Here is a 25310-nt window from a genome sequence, read left to right on the forward strand (position 1 = left end):
CTGATATCATTCTCCAAAATTTTTGGTGATGTATTCTAGAATAGTATCTCACCTTACCAACAATAGTACCCTTAGCGAATCACAGGTTGGGTTTCAAAAGGGTTACTCTACTGGGAATGTCATTTACTCATTCACTTTCCAGATCTTACGAGCATTAAATTACAAAATAGCACTGGGTGTATTTTCTGCGACCTCTCAAAGGCATTTGACTGTGTTAATTACAGTGCTCTCCTAGATAAATTGAACATTTTATAGGATTAATGGTATAGTCAACCAATGAACAATGTTATATCTAACCAGAAGAATTTACTTACTAATTCAAGCAATATAGTCCAGGGACGTCATTATAGCTGGGGAGGAATCATGTGTAGTGTTCCCCAAGGTTCAATCTTAGTTCCACTAATGTTTCTCATATATATAAGTGATCTTCTATCTAGTATACAACAAGCAGAATTGGTTCTTTTGGCAGATGACACTAGTATAGTAATCAATAATCCAAGCATACATACAGAAATGGAAGAAAAAGCACACAAAGTTCTTAAAAGTAGCTTTGCCTGGTTTTCTGTGAATGGTTTCACCCTCAATTTCAAAAAGACACAACAATTCAGTTTGGCACATCTAGAGGTACTATTCCAATGAGTGCAGCACATGGTGAGGAAATAATAGAGTGGATACTTCAAAGTTCTTCAGGATCAATGTTGATGATAATTTAAATTGGAAAAAGCGCATTTTGGAACTCCTAGAACAATTTAGTTCAGTCACATTTGCATTTAGAATCCTTGCAAATCTTTGGGGAGGTGTGAGACACAATTCAGTGAGTTGACATATTTTCATTTGCTAATGTCATATGGAATAATATTCTGGAGTAACTCATCTTTAAGAAAGAAAGTCTTCATTACACAAAAAAATGCTGTACTGTAATAATAATATGTTGTACTCACCCATGATCATCCTGTAGATATATGTTTAAGGAGTTGGGAATTAAGACAACTGCTTCACTGTATATTTATTCTCTCATGAAGTTTGTTGTAAATAATCCACTACAGTTTGAAAGGAACAATGAGGTAAATAATTATAATACCAGAAGGCAAAATGACATTCATTACTCCACATTAAGGTTGTCTTTAGCACAAAATGGGGTTCACAATGCTGCAACTAAAATTTTTGGTCACATACCCAGGTATATAAAATGACAGGCGGCAAACTAAAATTTGATAATAAACTGAGAAAGTTTCTCTTTGACAACTCCTTCAATTCTGAGTCATTCTATGTCAAATCAACACACCTATTTTACCTCTCCCCCTTAGATTTTGCTGAAAGTTGGTATACGTATAGTGGGCACTGAGACTAAGAAAAATAACAAATTTCAATTTTTTTATCTCAAACCATTCCTGAAATATGCCTACGTAACCTTTTCAAAAACCAGCCAAAAATGTGTGAACGGATTTTTTTTAAATTGTCCTAGGAGCTGCCCTAATTGAGCTAGAGAACTGGGAAAGGTGTCATTTTGCAGCATTTTGCATGCTCTTTCCAGGGATATACAACAAAACATAGCTTCTAATTAATAACCTTTTTCAAAATACTAATTAATATTTTGATTTAATTTTAATTTTTTTACAAAAAGTACATAATTGAAAATTTTCAAAATATTTCCATAACTACTACTTCATACTATTGTAAATCACGTGGCAAAATATAAATCTGGGATGATGATGGATTCATTGTTAAAAAAATTATTCCGGACTCTTGTTTTTCACTAACGGCCCTAGTTTGACCAAATTGACCTCTAACAAACAAGAATTTCTTTAAAATATACCGAAAGGTAAGTAAAAAAAGTATTAGAAATATCAAAACATCACCTTAATAAACCAAAACTAATCAGCATATTTAATAATTAAGTTGATTGCTTATTTTAATTTCATATAACTTCACTAACAGTATATTAACTGATATAACAAAATCAAGAAATTGAGCATTTAACTACAAACTGAAATAAAGTATGAATAAGTACAAGTATTTACATAATAGTTCTGGTCCATGATGTTTGAAATGGAACTATTAAACAAATTAAATACGTAATGCTTGTTTTTGAGTAACAGGTATTTGTACATAGCTAAATTTAACACAATAGGTACTAACAGTAATTTTGAAACAACTTTCTATAAAATATACATTAACAATAACCTGAGACAAAAATTAACTTTTGAGTTGAAAGCAGTTTCCCAATAAATTGTCTTGGAACTTCACACATTACATTTTAATAAAGCTGACTGGGTTTGGTTTACATCACTTTCATTAACAATGTATGTTCTCCCTGTCGGAGTAAATGGATTCACTTTTGTGAGAACATCCACAACTGACACACACAGGACATCTGCATGTGCAGGATAAGAGAATGACTTAGCTGGTCCACAGGGATGAAGAAAAGTTATTTTCACTTCAAGTTCTTTGTTTTTTTCTAAAATGTACCCAAGCCACCAGTTTCTGCCATATACAGTGGTGACATAGCCTGATACATCTTGTAACTTCAGTTTGTCTGGTGATGTAGTTACTTCCCTCTCCCAACTTTGCATATCGCCTGAGAAGTATTTGACTGTTAATTTTGATGTAGTGTTGGGAATGAAAGTGTGAAATTGCTGTGTTGCTTTGATTGCCAATGCCTTTTCAAGTCGGCTTTTTAAGAATATTTCTGAAGCAGCGTAGTGTTCTTGAGTGGAATACGCAAAATCAACATTTGTGATATTATCTACTGCCCACTCAAATAGATCTCGTGCGGTTTGGATCTGATTTTGGTATGGCCTTTGCAAATTTGCACGAGCTGCCAGTCTCTTTACTGAACCCCCTACTCCATCACAAGGCCCTTTCCCATGTGCTGTGGCTGAAAAGTGCCACTCAGCTTTTATGTTGAAGTCTTCCTCATGAAGGCAAAGGTTCAGGAAGTTTTTCTTATTTTTATACTGAGTGGCAGAACCGTCAGAATAATAGTATATCTTTTTTGGAATCTTTTGAAATTTATTTGATAGATATGAAATTAGCTTCTTTTGAAAGGTGTAAACTGCAGTTGTATTGTGCTCCAGGCAATCAAAAACAATGACAAAGCTCATATGCTCAATTTTGTCTTCCTGTTTGTAATATATAACAAAAGGATGAATGGTAATCTGTTGTCTTGTCCAGTGGAAATTCTGAGCTTCATCCTGTAGAACTATACTACAATTTTCTGAAAAGTCACAGATGACAACAAATTGAGATTCCATAAGGTTTTCTCTTGTGAGTTAAGGAATGTTCGTTGGCAATGAAGTCATGCTGAATCAAAGTCGACATATTACTACAAAATAAATCTATGAATTCTTCAGAAGTTTTCTGAACAGTTTCCAGATTACATCGGTCAACTGACATCCACTGTCGGAACTGAACTTGTTCAATTAAGTTTTCATGAAAAGAGTCTTTTAAAATTTTACGTATGACAGTTTCTCCTGGGCAGTATTCACAGTTTCCGATGTTGCAATCAACTGTTGATGAATTGCAAAGCATTTTTGCAATGCACTGCTTATAATTGTTTAAGCTGCTGTTTGTTACTGTATTTAGTTTGGCATTTTCTATCATTAATTTTATGTTTTGGTGAGTTGTGCACATGCAGACAGTGTGTGTGCCACTCCGGCCAGCTAATACACAATGTTTTGGTCTCAACCCAGCAAATTTAGAGAAACCTATTTTTATGTTAGGAAACTTTAAATTGTTTGTAAGCTTCTTTAAGGTTACACAACATAAGTCTTTTTGATATTTTTGTTTTATTTCCACTTGTTTCTGTAATTGTCGCACAATCTTTAATATCTACATCTACATGATTACTCTGCAATTCACATTTAAGTGCTTAGCAGAGGATTCATTGAACCACAATCCTACTATCTCTCTACTATTCCACTCCCGAACAGCGCGCATTGCCCTGCTAACTTCATCATTTTCATAAAATGAATGTACAGTTTTGACACTTTCTGTTGGTAAACACTTCCCTGGTTTTGGGTTTGGACCTTCCATGAATCCTCTCTCTTTCAAAGTTTTTGGGACTGCCGAACAATGTAATTAGGAGCATTAAATTCCCTCATTATTTTCCTGACACTCCACTTTTCAGGTAAACTTGTAAGAATCATTAGTTTTTTTGCTCTACTTATAGAATTTTTAAAGTTTCTTTTAAGATTTTCAAGAACGGATTCAACAGTATCAGTATCTGACAAAGAAGTTTCAGGAGCAGCAAAAAGTTTACGTGTCAATGATGAGATTTTCTTCATTTTTGATTTGGCGTAATGCCTAGATGTTAGTTTTCTCTTGTCAATTGGGGACTCACTTAGTTCTTGAAGTGTTGTGTTAAATGTTTTAACAGCTACTGAAGTTGGAGTGAAGTCAGGGCCTTGGTCTCTGATCCAGAAGATTCTTCTTCAACACTTTAATCACTGATGGGCTCTGGTGTATTTTTCAATTTGGTTACATCTTTCCTACATTTATCACAAATCTTGGCACCACTTGGTATTTGAGGAAATAATTTGGGCATCCATGTTGTGACATTTCTCAGTTTCTTTCTGTCTCTAATAAAATGATTTGACTTCTTCAATGGATTACAACACTGCACTCTTACAGCACTGCCCTTTTTACTTGGTTCCATATTTATACAAAAACCACTTATAAACTGTCCTTCAATGTATAGATTTATTTAAAAATGAACTATTAAATATAATAGATACAGACTGGTCAACACACAGGTAACAATTGATTTGCACTAAAACCACAGTGCACAATAATGCTGTAGGCACACAAAGCCTTAGAAGGTAACAATGCAGAGTACATCATCTCAACAATGGCTCCAGTCTTGGAATTATTGTACAGACATCAAGCCCTATGTATACGGTCCTCTACTGACATACTACCTTAAAGGTCAGTTTGGTCAAACTAGGGTCGTTAGTGAAAAACAAGAGTCTGGAATAATTCTTTTGTAACAATGAACCCATCATCATCACACATTTATATTTTGCCATGTGATTTACAGCAGTATGAAGTAGTTAAGGAAATATTTTGAAAATTTTCAATTATGTACTTTTTGTAAAAAAAAAAAAAAATCAAAATATTAATTACCATTTTGAAAAAGGTTATTAATTAGAAGCTATGTTTTTTTCTATCACTGGAAAGAGCATGAAAAATGCTGCAAAATGACACCTTTCCCAGTTATCTAGCTCAATTAGGGCAGCTCCTAGGGCAATTTAAAAAAGTCCATTCACACATTTTTGGCCAGTTTTTGAAAAGTTTACATGACCATATTTCAGGAATGGTTTGAGGTAAAAAATTGAAATTTGGTGTTTTTCTTAGTTTCAGCACCCACTATAAGTATACCAACTTTCAGCAAAATCTAAGAGGGTGAGGTAAAATTTTTATTTAAAGTGTGTTGATTTGACATGGAATGACTCACTGTAGAAGAATTTCTGTTACTGTAATGTGTAAAAGTTGGTGGCTAGGAATTATTGACTCACTTCTGTAAATAATTAATTTGTGATGTGAATGTAAAATGACTCATTCCACATCATTACAATCTATCACGCAAAATGATCCATGGAACATGCAATTAATTAATTAACTAACTTAACTAACTAACTAGCTAGCGAGCTAGCTGTTGTGGAACTGCTGACCTTTCTTATCTTTTACACAACTGTAATGTTTTGTATCTTGACTTGCTCTGCACTGCACTGGGACCATTTGGTCAATGATTTTGTACTCTTCTTTAATTGTTAGTTGGTTATATAAGTGTTCATGGCGATTTTCTTTGGCCTCTGCTACCACTTGTCTTGCCTACTTGGTGGCTTTGTTGTTCTGAATGTTCTTCTCATTCTGGAAAGCTTGTAACTGTTTGAATGCTGCTTTTTTATTTTAGGATGCACTTCTTTTTCTTTTGCTTTGTCTGACCAAAGCCGCATCTGTTTATCAATTCTACACATACCTGGCTGTGTTACACCAAACTCAGCTTGAGCTACATTAGTTAAAATGGGAGGGAACGCAGAATTCTCACTGATGGCCACTTTATGCTCTTGTAGCTTCCGCCATTTGGTTTTGACTTGACTTTTCACAGAGAGCATTCTTAAATAACCTTTCATTCGGATGTCAGTAACTAGCAGTTTATGTTGAGGGGATAGGCATTTAGATGTCTACAGAGTAATATGCATTCAGGATGAGTGTTGTGCCCACTACTTGTGTAGGTGATCAGGTGTGATGTGCTTTTCTTAAGGAATGTATTGGTGATAATTAGGTCATTTGCTTTAATGAATTCTAGGATTCTGTCTCCATTTCTGATACGAGAGCTAGAATTTCCATGGCACATATACCTATCAGTGGTATTGCCAATATGATGTGCGCCAATAAAGTAATGAAACTGATTTTCTTTGCAATATGTGGCAACCATGCTGGCGTGCGTAGGCACAATATCTTTGACCTTTGTCTATAAGCTGCTTCTAGTCCAAGCGGCACATCAATGCAACTGCTCAGTCGTGAGTTATGCTGTAATAAGTTAACACATCGTTGTGTCTCTCATCATGGAAATGGAACCACATAATATTGCGCAACGGTATGCCATTTATTTTTGTGTTAAATTGGGTGAAAACGTGACGACAACTTACGGTAAGCTTCAGAAGGCTTTTGTAGAGGAGGCTATGTCAAGAGCTCAAGTTTTTCGTTGGCATAAAATGTTTAGTGAAGGCAGAACGAAAGTTGAAGATGAAGACCGCAGTGGACGACCATCAACCTCACGGACAGGTGTCCACTTGGCCAGGGTGCATGAACTTGTACGATCTGATTGAAGATTATCCAGGAAAATGATTGCAGAACAACTGTACATCAATTGAGAAACGGTTCGTATAATAATAACTGAAGATCTTGGTATGAGAAAGATTTGTGCAAAAATGATCCCCAAAAATCTCACACCACAACAGCGAGAAACACGGAAAAATGTGGCAGCCGATCTGTTAGAGCAAATGGAAATCAATCCAGAATTGTTGAGCTGTGTTATCACTGGTGATGAAAGTTGGTTTTTTCAGTACGATCCCGAGACAAAACACCAAAGTTTGCCCTATGATAGGATGCTACCACCTGGAGTCATATGAGCCCCAGTTTTTAATGAGATTTGTACTCTGCCCATCCTACTTGCTCCTCATTTGTAAGATGAGACCTGAGGCTTATGACTAGTGTGGCTGACTCTGTATTTTAACTAATGTATTGCAATAAACTTTTCAAAATATTTCTGCCTTTTTTGCAATTATTTTAATAAAGGTGAAAGCTATACTATGCAGTGGGTGTCATTCACTGCTAAACACTGCCTTTTATCCCCAATGGTTTTTAAGTGCTTTTAGGAACATTTTGTGTTGCTGAATGCAAATATGGCCTCAGCTTTGCTAAATTGGCTCCTGTTTTGTGGCAATTAAAATTTATTGAAGAATATAAACATACAGCAATTTCATGTCTGAGTAGGCATATCCTGATCACGAGTCACATGATTACTGTCTCAGATAACACCAAAATGAGACATTAAGAACTGTAATTAACTAATTATGTAGCATTACTTCATGACAGACAAACTGTATGCCTATATTCAGTGAGACTGTGGAGTTACTCCATCATGAAATGATATTTTCTTCTGCGTTGCTCTTCAGGACAATCATTTTGGAGGTACCAACAGTAGTCGGCCATCATAGGCGTCTCCCACCTGCCTTGATGTCTGCCTTCCACTATCTTAATTTCATGGTGGAACCTCTCCCCATGCTCCTCGCTGTAATTACCTACATTATACGGATATATAGACAAGTGTCTGTGAATGAAATGCACTTTGGTACCCATATTAAAATCCAACTTCTTAAAGGCTGTCAACATGTTCTACACAATTTCTTTGTAATTGTCTGCCTTATGATTATCTAAGAAGTTTTTCACAACTAAGATATAACTTCACCAGTCCAATGGTTCTAATCATTCGTTAAATTTGTCACTTTGGGATTATTCATGAGTTTGTGAATCTGGGACCCATCAAATATTTCTGCTTTCAATTGTTAAATACTTAATTTTTTTTGGGGGGGGGGTGGGGGGTGGGGGGGAGGAATCTACGTATATACGAGGGTAATCCCAAAAGTAGTCTCCTATTTTTGGTCACATTGTTATGAAGAGTGCTTCATACACTGTGAGTAAACATGTGCACGCCACACTGAGGTGATCAGTCTGGGCTTGGCAGCCATTGAGAATGGAGCTCCCGTTGGATGTTACCGCCAAGTGCAAATTGCACGCAGTTATTCGGTTTTTGAATGCAAAGGGCACTGCATTGATTGAAATCCATCGCCAGTTGATGGAAGTGTATGGCGAGTCGTGCATGGATGTCAGAAATGTATGTAAGTGGTGTTGAGAGTTCGCAGGTGGTTGGACCGAAATTGACGACAAAGAAAGGAGTGGGAGACCATCAGTTTCTAGGAGACAGTGTTGAAGGTTGAGCAAAGCATGCGTGAAGATCGGCGGATCACCCTGGATGATCTCTGCATGTTGGTTCCTGAAGTTTCCCGAAGCACCGCTCACAGAATTTTAATGGAAACTTTGAACTACTGGAAGGTGTGCGCAAGATGGGTGCCACGCATGCTGAGGACCACATGCAGCAACAAGTTGATGCTTCCCGCACAATTCTTCACCGCCTTGCAGCTGAACAGGACAACTTTCTGGACTCAATTGTCATGGGTGATGAAACTGGGGCATACCATTTTACATTTGAGACCAAGCAACAGTCACACCAGAGGCAGCATCCTTCTTAAAGCCGTGGAGCTGGCGGTGAGATGGTATGACATGGGCATACAAAAACTGCCACAGCATCTACAAAAATGCATCGACAGAAATGGTTATTATGTCGAAAAATAGCTAAATGTCCAAGCTGTAAACAGATGTAAACCATTGTAGAAATAAACAGGTGTATGTACTTATAAAAATGTAGGAGACCTTACTTTTGGGAGTACCCTCGTACTTGAAGCTGTTGCCTTCTTTATCTAGGACCCTAACAAACTGCTTAGTCAGTCCTAGCTTTATATGGAATGGAGGCAGAATTATTTTCTCTCTCTTAAGCAATGGCTTCTGAATGATGATGGCTACACCTACAGTAAGACTTTCCCTTAAAGACCATGCCACTTTTCTTCAATGATCTTGGTTTTCTCTGCTCTTCCATAAGCCTATAAAACAAGTGTACTTTGAATACCCAGACTGCTGCCCAAGCAAGGTGTTTACCATCTTCAGATCACAAAAAATAGGCCATTTATGTTCATGATAACATAATTTCTGCAATGTGATTTTGATAGTTTCATATTCCTCTTTCAGCTTCGTTGAGTGGCCAATGGGAATGGATGCAAAGATGTTGCCATTGTGAAGCAAGACATATTTCAGTCTTCTGGTGCAGCTGCCTGTAAAAATTCGCGTCTTTTGGTTGATGTTCCTGAATTAGTAGACTAGGAACGTTATTGCACTATACAAATTCTTCATCTTGGCTGAGTATTGCAGGGGACCTGCTTCTCTTGTACGGTATACTGAAATTTTCGCTTCTGGACTAAGGCAATTGATTTCCTTTAGCCTGGATGCCAGAAGTTTTACTCCATTCTGATCTCATACCAGGTCATTTAGTTCCTCTTGAGTGAACAATTTAGATGTAAAAATTTCTCCTTCATATTATCTTCTACTGCTGATGCTGCTTTTGTACTCCAAATCCTGTATTCCTTCAGGTTCTGATGTTAAAAGTTCAGGTAGTTTAGTAAACGCTGGTATAGGAACTTCTTTACTGTGTGCCACAGGTCTCCTGGCTAATTGCAAATTTGGAAGCTCCCATTTACATTTTTTGAATAAATTGAAACCTTTGATATCTGCAACACAAAAGTAATATTTGTCGTGGTGATTTTTTTGGCTCTCGCCAGACCATTGGTACATCGAAATTGAAAGATTCTCTTTTTTCCTTTTTCCGCTGTTGAAGGTACTGTACACAGTGTTTAGAAACAGTGTGAGGAACCCAAGTAGTATGTTGGTCTCCAAACTGTATTCAAACATATGCAAGATGTGCCTTCTTTACAAAGTCTGTGATGTTCTGTATCTATTTCTATAGGCAGTATTCACCGCAAATATAATGAATACATTGGGATTGTTTATGCATCCTCTTCATGAAGAACTCATTTACCTAACTATCAGTTTAATAAGTCACGGCTGCAAAATACAGGCATGAATTCTGTACAGACGAATGGGAAAACTGGTAGAAGCCAACTTCGGGGAACATCAGTTTGGATTCCGTCAAAATGTTGGAGCATGGGAGGCAATATTGGCCCTATGTCTTAACCTTAGAAGATAGATTAAGGAAAGGCAAACCTACATTTCTAGTGTTTGTAGACTTAGGGAAAGCTTTTGACATTGTTGTCTGGAATACTCTCTTTCAAATTCTGAAGGTGGCAGGGGTCAAATACATGGAGTGAAAGGCTATTTACAATTTGTACCAGATGGTAGTTGTAAGAGTTGAGGGGCATGAAAGGGAAACAGTGACTGGGAAGGTAGTGAGACGGTTGCAGCCTATCCCCGATGTCCTTCAGTCTGTATATTGAGCAAGCAGTGAAGGAAACAAAAGAAAAATTCAGAGTAGGAATTAAAATTCATGGAGAAGAAATAAAACCTTTGGGGTTTGCCGATGACATTGTAATTCTGTCAGATCAGCAAAGGACCTGGAAGAGTAGTTGAACGTAATGGACAGTGTCTTGAAACGAGGATATAAGATGAACATCAACGAAAACAAAACAAGGATAATGGAATGTAGTCGCATTAAATCAGGTGATGCTGAGGTAATTAGATTAGGATATGAGACACTTAAAGTAGTAGATGAGTTTTGCTATTTGGGGAGCAAAATAACTGATGATGGTTGAAGTAGAGAGGATATAAAATGTAGACTGGCAATGGCAAGGAAAGTGTTTCATGCGTGTGCATCTGATAGCAATGAATATGTTGCCAGCAATTATGTCCAGCCAATATTTCTGGTATGTTTACTGAAACTTTGCACATAATGATTCTGCAGTTAACTAATGCTAACTTTACATTTTCTTTACGTGGCAAACACAGATATTTTTTTTCCCCCTCCAAAGCCATCGCAGATTATACATTTTTGTCCAATGGCGTACTACATTTCACTGCTTTTCGGTCCTTATGAGAAGCTTTTCCAAGATAAAATCTCTTGTATGATTTCACATGTACTTGGCTGGCTAAATGACTGCTTCTTCAGTTTCGTTCCTTTTACAGAACTGCTAGCCCCCTCTCCCCTACACACACACACACACACACACACACACACACACACACACACACACACACACACACTATTTTATGAAATCTATAAATGTAGTTGTATCATTCTGTCAATGTCATATCTCATGGGAAACTGAAGCCACATTTCTCTAGCTAAATATGAATAACCATGTTCTTTTTTCCTTCACTTTCCCGCACATTTTGGGCGGTTGTGCTTACTGGCAAGCAGTTTGACTGACCCTGTAGCGTAAATGCCCATATTTCATTAGTGTTGCGTTTATTAATATGATAAGAGGCTATTTCCATTATCTGCAAGCAGATATTCATTGTTGGATAGAGGTTATCTTCAAACTTTTCTATACATTGCAGTCTTTGGCTACATGAGTTCATATTGCCTTTCACACTACTTAATCTTAATGTCATCTCCCCACCTTCCATGAGGTGTCGTAATCTTTCTCTTTTCTTACCTCATCTCTAGGAATCTAACAAAACTTCATTGGTCTACCTACCATTCATATGTCAGGTTTGTAAATAATGATTGTAGTTACTTGATATGCCTTGACATTTAATCTTATGTGTCAGTTATTTGAATAAACTCTCATCTAGAAGAAATAGTGTTGCATGTGATTTCTCATGTTGTTTGCAGGAACGAGTGAAGATCCAAGTTAAACGCAGACCACAGAGTCGGCATGCCAGACTTGAGGCTTTACGTGCCTCAGCTGTAATAAGTCAAGATAATATGGCAGAGGAGACTGTACCGTCACCAGCATCAGCAATTCAGCAGCCAGACAAACACGGTGTGCAGGGATCATCAGTGGACCCAAAGAGCAGGAATATTGAAGCAGACCAATATGAGGCACCAACGAAAATGTCTGCAACGCCAAATCCTCCAGCAGCTGGAAGCAGCCTCCTGTCTCCTTCCACGGATGAGGAAGATATGTTTGGAGTTCCCAGTGACTTGCCATCTGACTACAGCGACGGAAATGATCTGTTTAGAGCAGCACCAATACTTTCACCCACAGAAGTGCCACAATTTTCTCAAAAGGCTGGTTTGCCAGTGGAGTCAGTTGTTAGTGATCCTTCTCAGTCCACAAGTGGGCCTCTGGCCGACCTTCTCATTTCCAGTTCAGTAGACAGAGAAGAAAGTTTTTTCCCAGCCCCTACTCCAAAGAGCGTTTCTGGAAAGAGCACACTTACTGAAAATCGTGACACACATAGTGAAATAATACAATCCACAGTAGTTGACACTGGAGAAAATGACTTGTTTCAAGCGACTAATGCAGAAGCTCCTCCTAGGACATTATTCCCAGATGCACGAAAGGGAACTGCTGCTGAGAAAGATGTGGAAAAGAGTATGAAAATTAATAAATTAGAAGATTTATTCAGCAGTGTGGAAGAGGATTTGTTCCCTTCAGCCAAATCGGATAACTATTCAGATGCTGCCCAAACTGATTTGTTTGGAAACAGCAGTGTCCCAGTACTGTCGGCAGATGGTGGACTCTTTTCAAGTTCCTTATGGACGTCAGAGGAAACAGGAATAATGTCATCGACAGTAAAAATTACAGAAAATGTGAGGAAAGACCGTATAGGCACACAATTAACCACAGAGGGTGATTCAGTCAATGATTCACAGAGTGATCACATTGTGGTATCGAGTGAGAAGATAAGTTCAGAAAAAAGCATAGACTCGGTTCCAAAAATTCCTGCTGGGGGGTTGTCAGTGTTAAATGATGATGGAAGTGATCATTTGTTTTCTGCAAGTAGTAAAAAAGATGCTAGGCCATCCCATAAACACTCTAATGGTAAAGTGAAAGAGAAAAGTATTAAAATCAGAACAGGTGAAAATTCTAGTTTATTTGGTGACGATAGTCCAGAAACTGATGACCTTTTCTCATCAATGCCTCATTCTTTGGAGAAGAAGACTGTCAGTTCAAAGACCACTGTATCTGTTACTGAGAGTAAAGGCAGTGGAACGAAGCAGGCTTTGTCTAAAGGAAGCAAGTCCTTGTTTGAAGACGATGAGGAAGAAGATCTTTTTGGAAGGACAACAGCTAAACCAAGTGTTTCTTCCTCTTCAAGGGTACTGCCATCCCTAGATCCACTCGGGAGAGGTAAGTCTGTATGTTCATTGCATAGTTTTATTGTGAATGAAAACACATGCGACACTGGTGTAATATTCTACAATATTTATTATTTATTTTACAAACTAGTTTTCAGCTTTTCCAGGTACAAAGATAAAGGTGTGACATTGAAATGTTTGTAGGATCAGAGACTTTATAGTGGATCTACAGAGTATCAAGGTTTCTGAAGATGACAGTCGTCAATGTTTGATATAGGACTAAAACAAAAGGAATTATTTCAGTGAAAATGCAGTTTAAGATTACCCTGTTCTCAACACACCACCTCGAGACTGCAATAAATAATGCACAAATCCATGTTTAGGAAAAGTGTCTCTTAACGTCGCCAGAAAGCTTAAATCCAGGAACTTCAAAACATAATTTCTGCACACCTCACTGATGGGCAATTTTGTGCAATAGTGAAGAGTGCACTTCAGCATCGGAAAGGAGTGGAATATACAAAATCATTTGTACTTGCGACAAATTCTATACAGGTCAGTCTGCCAGGACAATGTGCACCTGCCTGAAGGAAAACTGTAGAAGTTGGAAACCGTAGAAAAAGAGACTATCTATTTTCACAAGCCACCTGCTTAAAGAAGACCCCATAGTTAGAAGGTGCAACATGAGCTCTTATGTCACATACATAAAGGAAGGAAGATAAACTACCTTGAAATAATGGAAATTAATAAACATATACCCTCTTGTCAAAGATTGGTAATGAATGACCAGACACAGCTCCCTTACTTGCCACCTCTAACTGCAGATGCTACTTGTAATCCTATTATATGGATTTCTCTCTTGGGACAATTTGATGCTGAGGTTTCTTACAGATCTGTCGTTCGCACTGTTCCCATATTTGTGGTCGACCATAGTAACGAGGAGAATGTTTTTGGTTTCGATGTCTTTCACGTTTTTGGGTTCTCCATATACGACTCTGTCAATATCGTCTCTTATGTTATTCCTTATGCTCAATTGGATTTCTTGTCGACGACATTTTCGTACCTTTTTTCTCCTGGGTTAGGCCGTGCAAACAACTTTGAAGCTCATATCACTCTCAAACCCACTGCTCGGCCTAAGTTTTTTCCGGCTTGGCCCATTCCTGTGGCCCTTCGTGATCAGGTCAAACGGGAGCTGGATCGTCTCGCTGCTTCAGGGGTCTTGCTTCCTGTCACTTCCAGTGAGTGGTCCTCTCCTGTCGTTGTCGTTGCTAAGCCAAATGGTGATATTCGTCTCTGTGGCGATTTCAAAGCCACCATAAATGCTCAATGCCTTATCGACACTTACCCTATGCCTAGACCTGAAGAATTGTTCACTAAACTTGCTGGAGGCCAGTATGTTTCTAAACTTGACACGTCAGAAGCTTATCATCAACTTCCTCTCAATGCTGCTTCCCGGCAGTTTCTGGTCCTTAACATGCCTTTCGGCCTCTATCAATGCCAACGATTGCCATTCGGGATTGCCAGCACCTCTGCTCTCTTTCAGCGATTCTTGGAACAATTATTGCTCACTGTCCCTGGGTGTATAAATTACATGGACAACAATGTTGTCACTGGCTCCACCACTGAAGAACATCTTCAGAATATCCGCACACTTTTTCATGTCTTACAGACTGCCGGTCTTAAGTGTAATCTTCAGAAATCAAAATTTTTTCAGGCCGCTATCATGTACTTGCGGTTTCAACTCTCTCGGGATGGTATTCGTCTGCTTCAGCAAACTGTCGCTGCGATCGATGCCCTTCCTCACCCTACATCTGTTAAGGAACTGCACGCCTTCTTGGGGAAAATAGCATACTATCACAGGTTTTTACTGTCTGCTGCTTTGGTGGCTCAGCTGTTGCATCGCCTGTTGCATAAAAACGTGCCTTTTCACTGGTCCGCGTCATGCGATGTGGCTTTGCAGAAATTGAAGACCATGCTGAAACAGGCTCTGTGCCTGGCTACTTGTCGACCTGGTCAACATCTTGTTCTTGCCACGGACGCTTGTCAATACGGGGTTGGTGCAGTCCTTGTGCACCGTTTTTCTGATGGTTCCGAACAACCCATTGCTTATGCCTCCAAAACGCTCATGGATGCCCAACAAAAGTATTCTCAAATTGAAAAAGAAGCTTTGGGCATTATTTATGCTCTTCATAAGTTTGGTGTTTTTCTCTATGGATCTAAATTTCATCTTGTTACCGATCACAAACCACTTGTTCCTTTGTTTCATCCATCAACGTCACTTCCCGACAAGGCTGCACACCGCCTCCAGCGTTGGGCTCTTTATTTGTCTCGTTTCAATTATGGGATTCATTTCCAGCTGACGGGCCAACATGCGAATGCTGATGCACTGTCTCGCCTTCCCATGGCTCCTGATGTGGCATTCGATAGGGATGAACTTTTGTGTTTCCACTTGGATGTTGCCGAACAGCGGGTTGTGGACTGGTTCCCCATCACCGGGGACCGGCTGGAGGCTGCTACGGGTTCTGACCCTACCCTCCCCCAGGTTTTACAATGTATTTAGAAGGGTTGGCCAGATTGTCCGTCCGCTAAGACTTATGATCTGTTGCGGAACTACTACGCTTTGCGTTACCGCCTCACGGCTAGGGATGGTGTTATCCTCTTTTCCATCAAAAATGCTTCTCCGCGTGTTGTGGTATCTGCGTCTTTGCGTGCTTCGGTCTTGCGCCTCCTTCACCAAGGGCACTGGGATGTCTCTTGCACAAAATCTCTGGCGCGCCGTTATGTGTACTGGCCCGGCATCGACTCTGAAATTGCACACATGGTCGTTGCCTGCAGCCCTTGTGCGTCACAGGCCGCCGCCCCGAAGTCATCTTTGTCACCGTGGCCTTCGCCTGAGACGCCCTGGGAGCGTATTCATGCTGACTTCGCGGTACCTTTTTTAGGTACTTATTGGCTTCTCATTATTGATGCCTACTCTAACTTTCCTTTCATTCTCTGTTGCACGTCGCCTACTACCGCAGCAACCACCAATGCTGTAGCTTGCATTTTCTCTTTGGAAGGCCTCCCCTCTACTCTTGTTACTGATAATGGTCCGCAATTTGCCTCTTCCGATTTTGCGGATTTTTGTGCCCGTCAAGGCGTCATGCATGTCACGGCCCCTCCGTTCCATCCACAGTCAAACGGTGAGGCTGAACGACTGGTCCGCACATTTAAGGCTCGGATGAGGAAACTCCTGACTTCTTCTGCTGCTGATGACGTGCTTCTCCAAATTCTGGCTTCTTACCGTTTCACCCCCATAGGCGACCACAGCCCGGCCGAGCTCTTACATGGCCAACAGCCCCGCACACTACTTCATCTTCTGCGGCCTTCCACCTCATGGCCGCGGGTGCCTTCGCTTGGCCAGTTCACCGCCGGCGACCTCGTATGGGTATGGGGATATGGCAGGCAACCAAAATGGAGTCCTGGCCACATCTTACGATGCCGTGGCTGACACCTGTATGAAATCCAGACGGACACAGGTGTTGCAGTGCATCATTCGGACCAGCTTCGGCCTCGTGTGCCGGCAATGCCTGTTCCGGATGCCGCTACACCACCTTTGTCTCTACCTGATGCTTGGGATCCTGGAATCTCTCATTACTCACAACCCATTCCTCTCACCATCATCTCAGTGCCAGCACATGAACTGACGCCAACAGGAGACGTGCCCATGCAGGAACCAGATGACCATCATCTGTCGGAGCAACTCTACTCGCCTTCCTTCTCCTACGGACGCAGACACATTGCCCATGTCTCCTGTTATAACAACCGGACTTGCCGCAATGGGCAGATTGGTGCACGGGGCCCTAGCAGATTCAACCCCCACGTCTTCTGTCATCTTGACCCGTTATCATCGGGTACACTTCCGTCCGTACGGGAAGCCGCCTCCTCGAGACTTTACGGCCAGTCAAACAACACCTATGGACGTTAGCAACCTACAGACCACCTCCATCAAGACGTGTGAAAAAACTTCAAAGGGGGGAAAAGTGCTGTGACTCGGTGATCTTTCAAAGTGCCACCGCGCAGTTACGCGCGTCCTCTACATGCTGCCCTGTCTGCCAGCCATGCAGCAGCAGCGCCACCTAAGCGGCCAGCCAGCCAGCGGCCGCTAGACTCGGACTCAGTTATGATTTGACTGTTAAAGTGTACACACATCTTACTCTGTTTACTTGATCTGTGACTTTCATGTGTTGCGTCGTCCTTGAAATATATTTGTTCAACTTGAAGTTACAACACTCAAGTTGTCTACTTCACTATCCCAAGTTCTTGCGGATAATTAGACAGCCACTATCAAAGTATTGAATTTTCAGGTTTCACACTTAACTATAATACTCTACAACTTTCAGTGTTGGAGTTGTCGTGGGAGGAAGAGCCCCCCTGCAGCTGGTGAAGAAACATTGGCTGCCACATCATCATCATTGTTAAACTTTTTTCAAGTTTATATTTTTGTGAAAATTGGTATTTCCATTATATTAGTGTGCAGGATGTCCAAAGTATCACTTCACATTAAGCAAAGAAGGGAAAAAATCATAAGTTTGATTATAAATAGGCAGTTTATCTCTTACATTTCTTTTTCATGTTTTTCATTTTAGTGTTTCCCATGATTATTAAAACTGTAACAAACATACAAGGGTTAATATTCACATCTAAGCTGTTGGAAGGCTCCATAGTGCTTGTATTATGTATTCACCAGTTTCTGGTTTCTTCTTGGACCTCTCATATTTGGTACATAATTGTAAATGTTTTGGAGATGAGCAATAGTGCCATTGTTGAAAGTAGAGTAATTCATTACTGGCAGCACGCACCATAATTCCTGTTATCACTTCCCTATGTGAATAAAATTGGACTCCGTATTACAGGAAGGAAAATAAACAGCTTCTCGGTGGTATGTTTTGATTTTTAGCCATATTCTACTTTTGCGCATAATCTTTTGGCAGCTAGAAATCACCTTCAGGTGCTGCATATGGTAGTTTTCCTTGTGCTCACTGTAAAAGTGTGAAGCATTGTTGATGATGTATCTATGTTGTTGTTGTGGTCTTAAGTCCTGAGACTGGTTTGATGCAGCTCTCTGTGCTGCTCTATCCTGTGCAAGCTTCTTCATCTCCCAATACCTACTGCAGCCTACATCCTTCCGAATCTGCTTAGTGTATTCATCTCTTGGTCTCCCTCTATGATTTTTACCTTCCACACTGCCCTCCAATGCTAAATTTGTGATCCCTCGATGCCTCAGAACATGTCCTACCAACCGATCCCTTCTTCTAGTCAAGTTGTGCCACAAACTCCTCTTCTCCCCAATTCTATTCAGTACCTCCTCATTAGTTATGTGATCTACCCATCTAATCTTCAGCATTCTTCTGTAGCACCACATTTCGAAAGCTTCTATTCTCTTCTTGTCTAAACTATTTATCGTCCATATTTCACTTCCATACACGGCTACACTCCATACAAATACTTTCAGAAGCGACTTCCTGACATTTAAATCTACACTCGGTGTTAACAAATTTTTCTTATTCAGAAACGCTTTCCTTGCCATTGCCAGTCTACATTTTATACCCTCTCTACTTCGACCATCATCAGTTATTTTGCTCCGCAAATAGCAAAACTCCTTTACTACTTTAAGTGTCTCATTTCCTTATCTGATTCCCTCAGCATCACCCGACTTAATTCGACTACATTCCATTATCCTCGTTTTGCTTTTGTTGATGTTCACCTTATATCCTATTTTCAAGCCACTGTCCATTCCATTCAACTGCTCCATGGATTTTAATACCTACTCCGAACTTTTCTTTTGTTTCCTTTATTGCTTGCTCAATATACAGATTGAATAACATCGGGGAGAGGCTACAACCCTGTCTCACTCCCTTCGCAATCACTGCTTCCCTTTCATGTCCCTCATCTCTTATCACTGCCATCTGGTTTCTGTACAAATTGTAAATAGCCTTTTGCTCTCTGTATTTTATTCCTGCCACCGTCAGAATTTGAGAGTATTCCAGTCAACATTGTTGAAAGCTTTCTCTAAGTATACATATACTAGAAATGTAGATTTTGCCTTTCCTTTATGTATCTTCTAAGATACGTCGTAGGGTCAGTATTGCCTCACGTGTTCCAGTATTTCTACGGAATCCAAACTGATCTTTCCGAGGTCAGCTTCTACCAGTTTTTCCATTTGTCTGTAAGGAATTGGCGTTAGTATTTTGCAGCCGTAACTTATTAAGCTGATAGTCCGTTAATTTTCACATCTGTCAACATCTGCTTTCTTTGGGATTGGAATTATTATATTCTTGTTGAAGTTTGAGGAGGGTATTTCGCCTGTCTCATACATCTTGCTCACCAGATGTTTTGTCAGGACTGGCTCTCCCAAGGCTGTCAGTAGTTCTAATGGAATGTTGTCTACTCCCGGGGTCTTTTTTCGACTTAGGTCTTTCAGTGCTGTGTCAAACTCTTCACGCAGTATCATATCTCCCATTTCATTCTTATCTGTATCCTCTTCCATTTCCATAATATTGTCCTCAAGTACATCGCCCTTGTATAGACCCTCCATGTACTCCTTCCACCTGCCTACTTTCCCTTCTTTGGTTAGAACTGGGTTTCAATCTGAGCTCTTGATATTCATACAAGTGGTTCCCTTTTCTCCAAAGGTCTCTTTAATTTTCTTGTAGGCAGTATGTATCTTACCCCTAGTGAGATAAGCCTCTACATCCTTAAATTTGTCCTCTAGCCATCCCTGCCGAGCCATTTTGCACTTCCTGTCGATCTCATTTTTGAGACGTTTGTATTCCTTTTTGCCTGCTTCATTTACTGCATTTTTATATTTTCTCCTTTCATCAATTAAATACAATATTTCTTCTGTTATCCAAGGATTTCTACTAGCCCTCGTCTTTTTACCTACTTGATCCTCTGCTGCCTTCACAGTTTCATCTCTCAAAGCTACCCATTCTTCTTATACCGTATTTCTTTCCCCCATTCGTGTCAAGTCGTTCCCTAATGTTCTCCCTGCAACTCTGTACAACCCCTGGTTTAGTCAGTTTATCCAGGTCCCATCTCCTTAAATCCCCACCTTTTTGCAGTTTCTTCAGTTTTAATCTACAGTTCATAACCAATAGATTGTGGTCAGAGTCCACATCTGCCGCTGGAAATGTCTTACAATTTAAAACCTAGTTCCTAAATCTCTGTCTTACCATTATATAATCTATCTGATACCTTCTAGTATCTCCAGGCTTCTTCCATGTATACAACCTTCTTTCATGATTCTTGAACCAAGTGTTAGCTATGATTAAGTTATGCTCTGTGCAAAATTCTACCAGGCAGCTTCCTCTTTCATTTCTTACCCCCAATCCATATTCACCTACTACGTTTCCTTCTCTTCCTTTCCCTACTGTCGAATTCCAGTCACCCATGACTATTAAATTTTTGTCTCCCTTCACTATCTGAATAATTTCTTTTATCTCATCATACATTTCATCAATTTCTTCGTCATCGGTACAGCTAGTTGGCATATAAACTTGTACTACTGTAGTGAGTGCGGGTTTAGTGTCTATCTTGGTCATAATAATGCGTTCACTATGCTGTTTGTAGTAGCTTACCCACACTCCTATTTTTTTTATTCGTTATTAAACCTACTCCTGCATTACTCCTATTTGATTTTGTATTTATAACCCAGTAATCAGCTGACCAACAGTCTTGTTCCTCCTGCCACCGAACTTCACTAATTTCCACTATATCTAACTTTAACTTATCCATTTCCCTTTTTAAATTTTCTAATCTACCTGCCCGATTAAGGGATCTGACATTCTGCACTTCAATCCGTAGAATGCCAGTGTTCTTTCTCCTGATAACGACGTCCTCTTGAGTAGTCCTCACCCAGAGATCCAAATGGGGGACTATTTTACCTCCGGAATATTTTACCCAAGAGGACGTCACATCAATTAACCATACAGTAAAGCTGCATGCTCCCGGGAAAAAATTACGGCTGTAGTTTCCCCTTGCTTTCAGCCGTTCGCAGTACCAGCACAGCAAGGCCGTACCAGCACAGCAAGGCCGTTTTGGTTAGTGTTACAAGGCCAGATCAGTCAATCATCCAGACTGTTGCCCCTGCAACTACTGAAAAGGCTGCTGCCCCTCTTCAGGAACCACACGTTTGTATGGCCTCTCAACAGATACCCCTCTATTGTGGTTGCACCTACAGTAGGCTATGTGTATCGCTGAGGCACGCAAGCCTCCCCACCAACGGCAAGGTCCATGGTTCATGGGGAGGGATGTATCTATAGTTATAGCTAATTCACTGCTTGGGGCAGAAGTATGTAATGGTATGTGACAAGACCAGCATGGTGGCATTGTCTTAAAGTATTTTGAACAGCAAAATTAAGGGCTCTGTCCAAAGAAAGGAAATCAGGAAACCTTATGAACAGGGATGGAAGCCTCAGTTTAAATAAGTTTTTTGATTTAACATTTAATATATTAAGAGCTGACTGGTCATCTTATCAGTTAGATTTGGTAACACCCTGGTAATGTGAATTGCATAGAAAAGTAAAAGTATAGAAAAACAAATACACATCGTAGGGCATTTTGGATGTGATATTCAAAGTGTTCGGTAAGTAAGAGTCAGACACCAATTGCACATTACAGTTTTAAATGAAGCCCAGTCAATGAGTACACAAATACTATCTCTTGCAGTACTTCAGGTACATAAATATACACTTCAACTAAAGTTTTGCATCACCCTGGTTCCCAGAAGTACTGAAGATAGATGTTGTCTATGGATATTGTATCACAGACATAGTCCTTTTGACTGTTAGGAGATGTCACTAAACCTGCCCAAAGATGTCAACAACCATGTATGAGCAGCACCTATTAGACAGAGGGGGTCCGACAGCTGATCAGTTCCAGTCATTCCACCAGGAAGGAGGTACATAGCTCCTGTTGTCTGCAGTTCAACCATGCCTAGACATTCAGTATCGTGGTTCGATCACGTCCACATTGTTACTGTAGAGAGACAGGAACTGTCTATGACATGCCTCGCTCAGGCTGCCCAAGGGCTACTGCTGCAGTGGATGACCGCTACCTATGGATTATGGCACAGAGGAACCCTGACAGCAATACCACCATGTTGAATAATGCTTTTTGTCCAGCAACAGGATATCTTGATCAGACACAAATTGTGCGCAGTAGGCTGCATGGCATGGTGCGCAACTCCACTCTCGATGTCCATGGCGAGGTCCATGTTTGCAACCACGACACCATGCAGCGCGGTACAGATAGGCCTAAAAACATGCTGAACGGTCTGCTCAGGATTGGCATCACATTCTCTTCAGCGGTGAGTGTCACAAATGTCTTCAACCAGACAATCGTCGGAGATGTGTTTGGGGCAACCTGGTCAGGTTGAATGCCTTAGACACACTGTCCAGCGAGTGCACCAAGGTGGAGGTTCCCTGCTGTTTTTGGGTGGCATTATGTGGGGCCGATGTTTGCGCTGGTGGTCACGGATGGCGCCGTAACAGCTGTACAATATGTGAATGCCATCCTCTGACCAATAATGCAACCATATCAGCAGCATATTGGTGAGGCATTTGTCTTCATGGACAGCAATTCGCACCACCATCGTGCACCTCTTGTGATTGACTTTCTTCAGGATAACGACATCGCTCGACTGGAGTGGCTAGCACGTTCTCCAAACATGAACCCTATTGAACATGCCTGGGATAGACTGAAGAGGGCTATTTATGGACGACATGACTCACCAACCACTCTGAGGGATCTATGCCAAATCGCTGTTGAGGAGTGGGACAGTCTGGGCCAACAGTGCCTTGATGAACTTGTGAATAGTATGCCACGACAAATACAGGCGTGCATCAGTGCAAGAGGATGTACTACTGGGTATTAGAGGTATCGGTGTGTACAGCAATCTGGATCACCACCTCTGAAGGTGGTGTGGTTTTCATGAACAGTAAAAAGGACGAATTTGATGTTTATATTGATCTCTGTTCCAGTTTTCTGTACAGGTTCCGGAACTCTCGGAACCGAGGTGATGCGAAACTGTTTTTGATATGTGTATATTAGTTGACAGAACACTGTTTGTGAACATCAGATTTTCATCTAGTGTGAAACCCAAAAACATATGCTCAGTCAGTCATGCCAAAAAATAAAAAAAAGGTAAAAGTTAATGGTCCTTGTTACTTATCGTTATTGGTCACTTATGAGATTAAATATCAATAGGGACTTATCGTTATTGGTCACTTATGAGATTAAATATCAATAGTACTGTCTTTAGCTTCAGATAATGGTGTTATTGTTATTGTTATAATAATAATGATAATAATTATAATAATAATAATAATTATTATTATTATTATTATTAACGTTATAATACCACATCACAAAAAACAATAGATGAGGTCAGAGATGATATTAAATGCCTTTACTTGACGCTGAATAGAACTTTCAGTACTTTTGTAACTTGTTAATGAAAAAGTAGGATCTGCACCATAAGACACAGTTCTGATGCCAAATTGTTCACTTGTGTATACCTGAGGCACTAACCTAAATGCTAGATTTTTAGGAAATGATAATTTGTGGGAGTTTGGTTGTATTGTTTTAGTGTCTTTTGGTTCATTTTGGGTTTCTCTTTAATTACCTTTATTCCCTGCATTTTTTTATCCTCAAGAAACAGTTGCAGTCTTTACTTTATTAAAGTTTGTGAAACGGGGGATGCTATGCTACATGTGTTTGCTTACAAGCAGCTCTGTTCCATGATGCTGATACTCTTGTGTTGAAGGCTGTAACTTCCACTGGAAAGACAAAACTAACTTACAGCATGCAAAGGGGTAGGGTTGCTGTGCTGTTTGAATAAATCGTGTAGTATGCCCAGTGTGAAATAATCAGTAGCAGTAAAATGTAATCTTAATAAGAGGTACACATTTACCTATCAAGATGCAAAACAATCACACCATCTTTAAAAACTAAACATTGGATAAAACATATCAATAACCCCAACATATTTGGTGGAAAGATATCACTCCATCCCTCTGCAGTGTTGGGGGCTAGAATTGACCCGCGCTCCATCCTTGCCTATCATAAAAGGTGACTAATAGGAGTCTTTTTATTTGGTTGTGTTTTTATCATGGTATTCTGGCCATATGTTGGACTTCCAAAGGTTTTTGTACCTTTACCTTTTTTATAATGCTTTTTCCATCACCTTTTCTTGCTTTTTATAAGTTCTGGTCCCCATTATAGGTTTGACCTTCACTTTCCCAATTTTACAGAAGTGCGGGTCATTTGGGGAAGGACGTCTTAATGTGGTGCATTAACTCTCCACCATACACTGTTATCTTTCGCACCTACCAGTCAAGTGGATGAAGCAGAAGCCTGTCTGTCGTGGTGGGGTTGTCATGTACCCTCTCAGTGGTAACCCCATAACAATACGGGGATTGCAATGCTGTTGCCTGAGCTGTAACCTCCCTGTGTCAGCAAAGGAGCAGGTGCCTGTCAACTTCAGGATACCAGGGCTTCAGGCAACTGGTACAGTACCAGGTGGCCTTTGCTTTGATGGGGTGGTGTCCAGGGGGAGAGCCTGTGATCGGAATGAGTGCTATCAGGGCAGTTGATACACATTGAAATGGATCAAACTTAATGGTGGCTGTGCTGACATGGCTGTCTCAACACTCAGGAACAGTGATTTTTGTGCAGAGGCTTACAATCCTATGGCATTTCCATCCGTTGTGTGGCAAGGATGCCAATGAGGGTGCTTGTCCACCTCCATTCCCTTGTTGCATCAACTATATGGGTGCCCACGCTGCTTCCTCTAGAGATTGCCCTATTTTCAAAGATGAACGACTTATTCAGGAAATCAGAGTGAAGTAAATGATGTGTACGTTTGCTGCTCATAAGTTATTTGCCAGTCGAA

At 40.2% G+C, this 25310-nt stretch overlaps 1 protein-coding gene across 1 annotated transcript in view; it reads left to right on the plus strand.

The window, feature by feature from the left end:
- The window catches only part of LOC126100529 (WASH complex subunit 2), a 235777-nt gene that overhangs the window by 173731 nt on the left and 36736 nt on the right, over window positions 1–25310 (plus strand). The window contains exon 15 of the mRNA XM_049911143.1: window positions 11966–13430. Within this exon, the coding sequence (XP_049767100.1) occupies window positions 11966–13430 (1465 nt within the window). The remainder of the gene's footprint in view (window positions 1–11965; window positions 13431–25310) is intronic.

The sequence above is a fragment of the Schistocerca cancellata genome, chromosome 9 (genome assembly GCF_023864275.1).
Source record: "Schistocerca cancellata isolate TAMUIC-IGC-003103 chromosome 9, iqSchCanc2.1, whole genome shotgun sequence".
Lineage (NCBI taxonomy): Eukaryota > Metazoa > Arthropoda > Insecta > Orthoptera > Acrididae > Schistocerca > Schistocerca cancellata.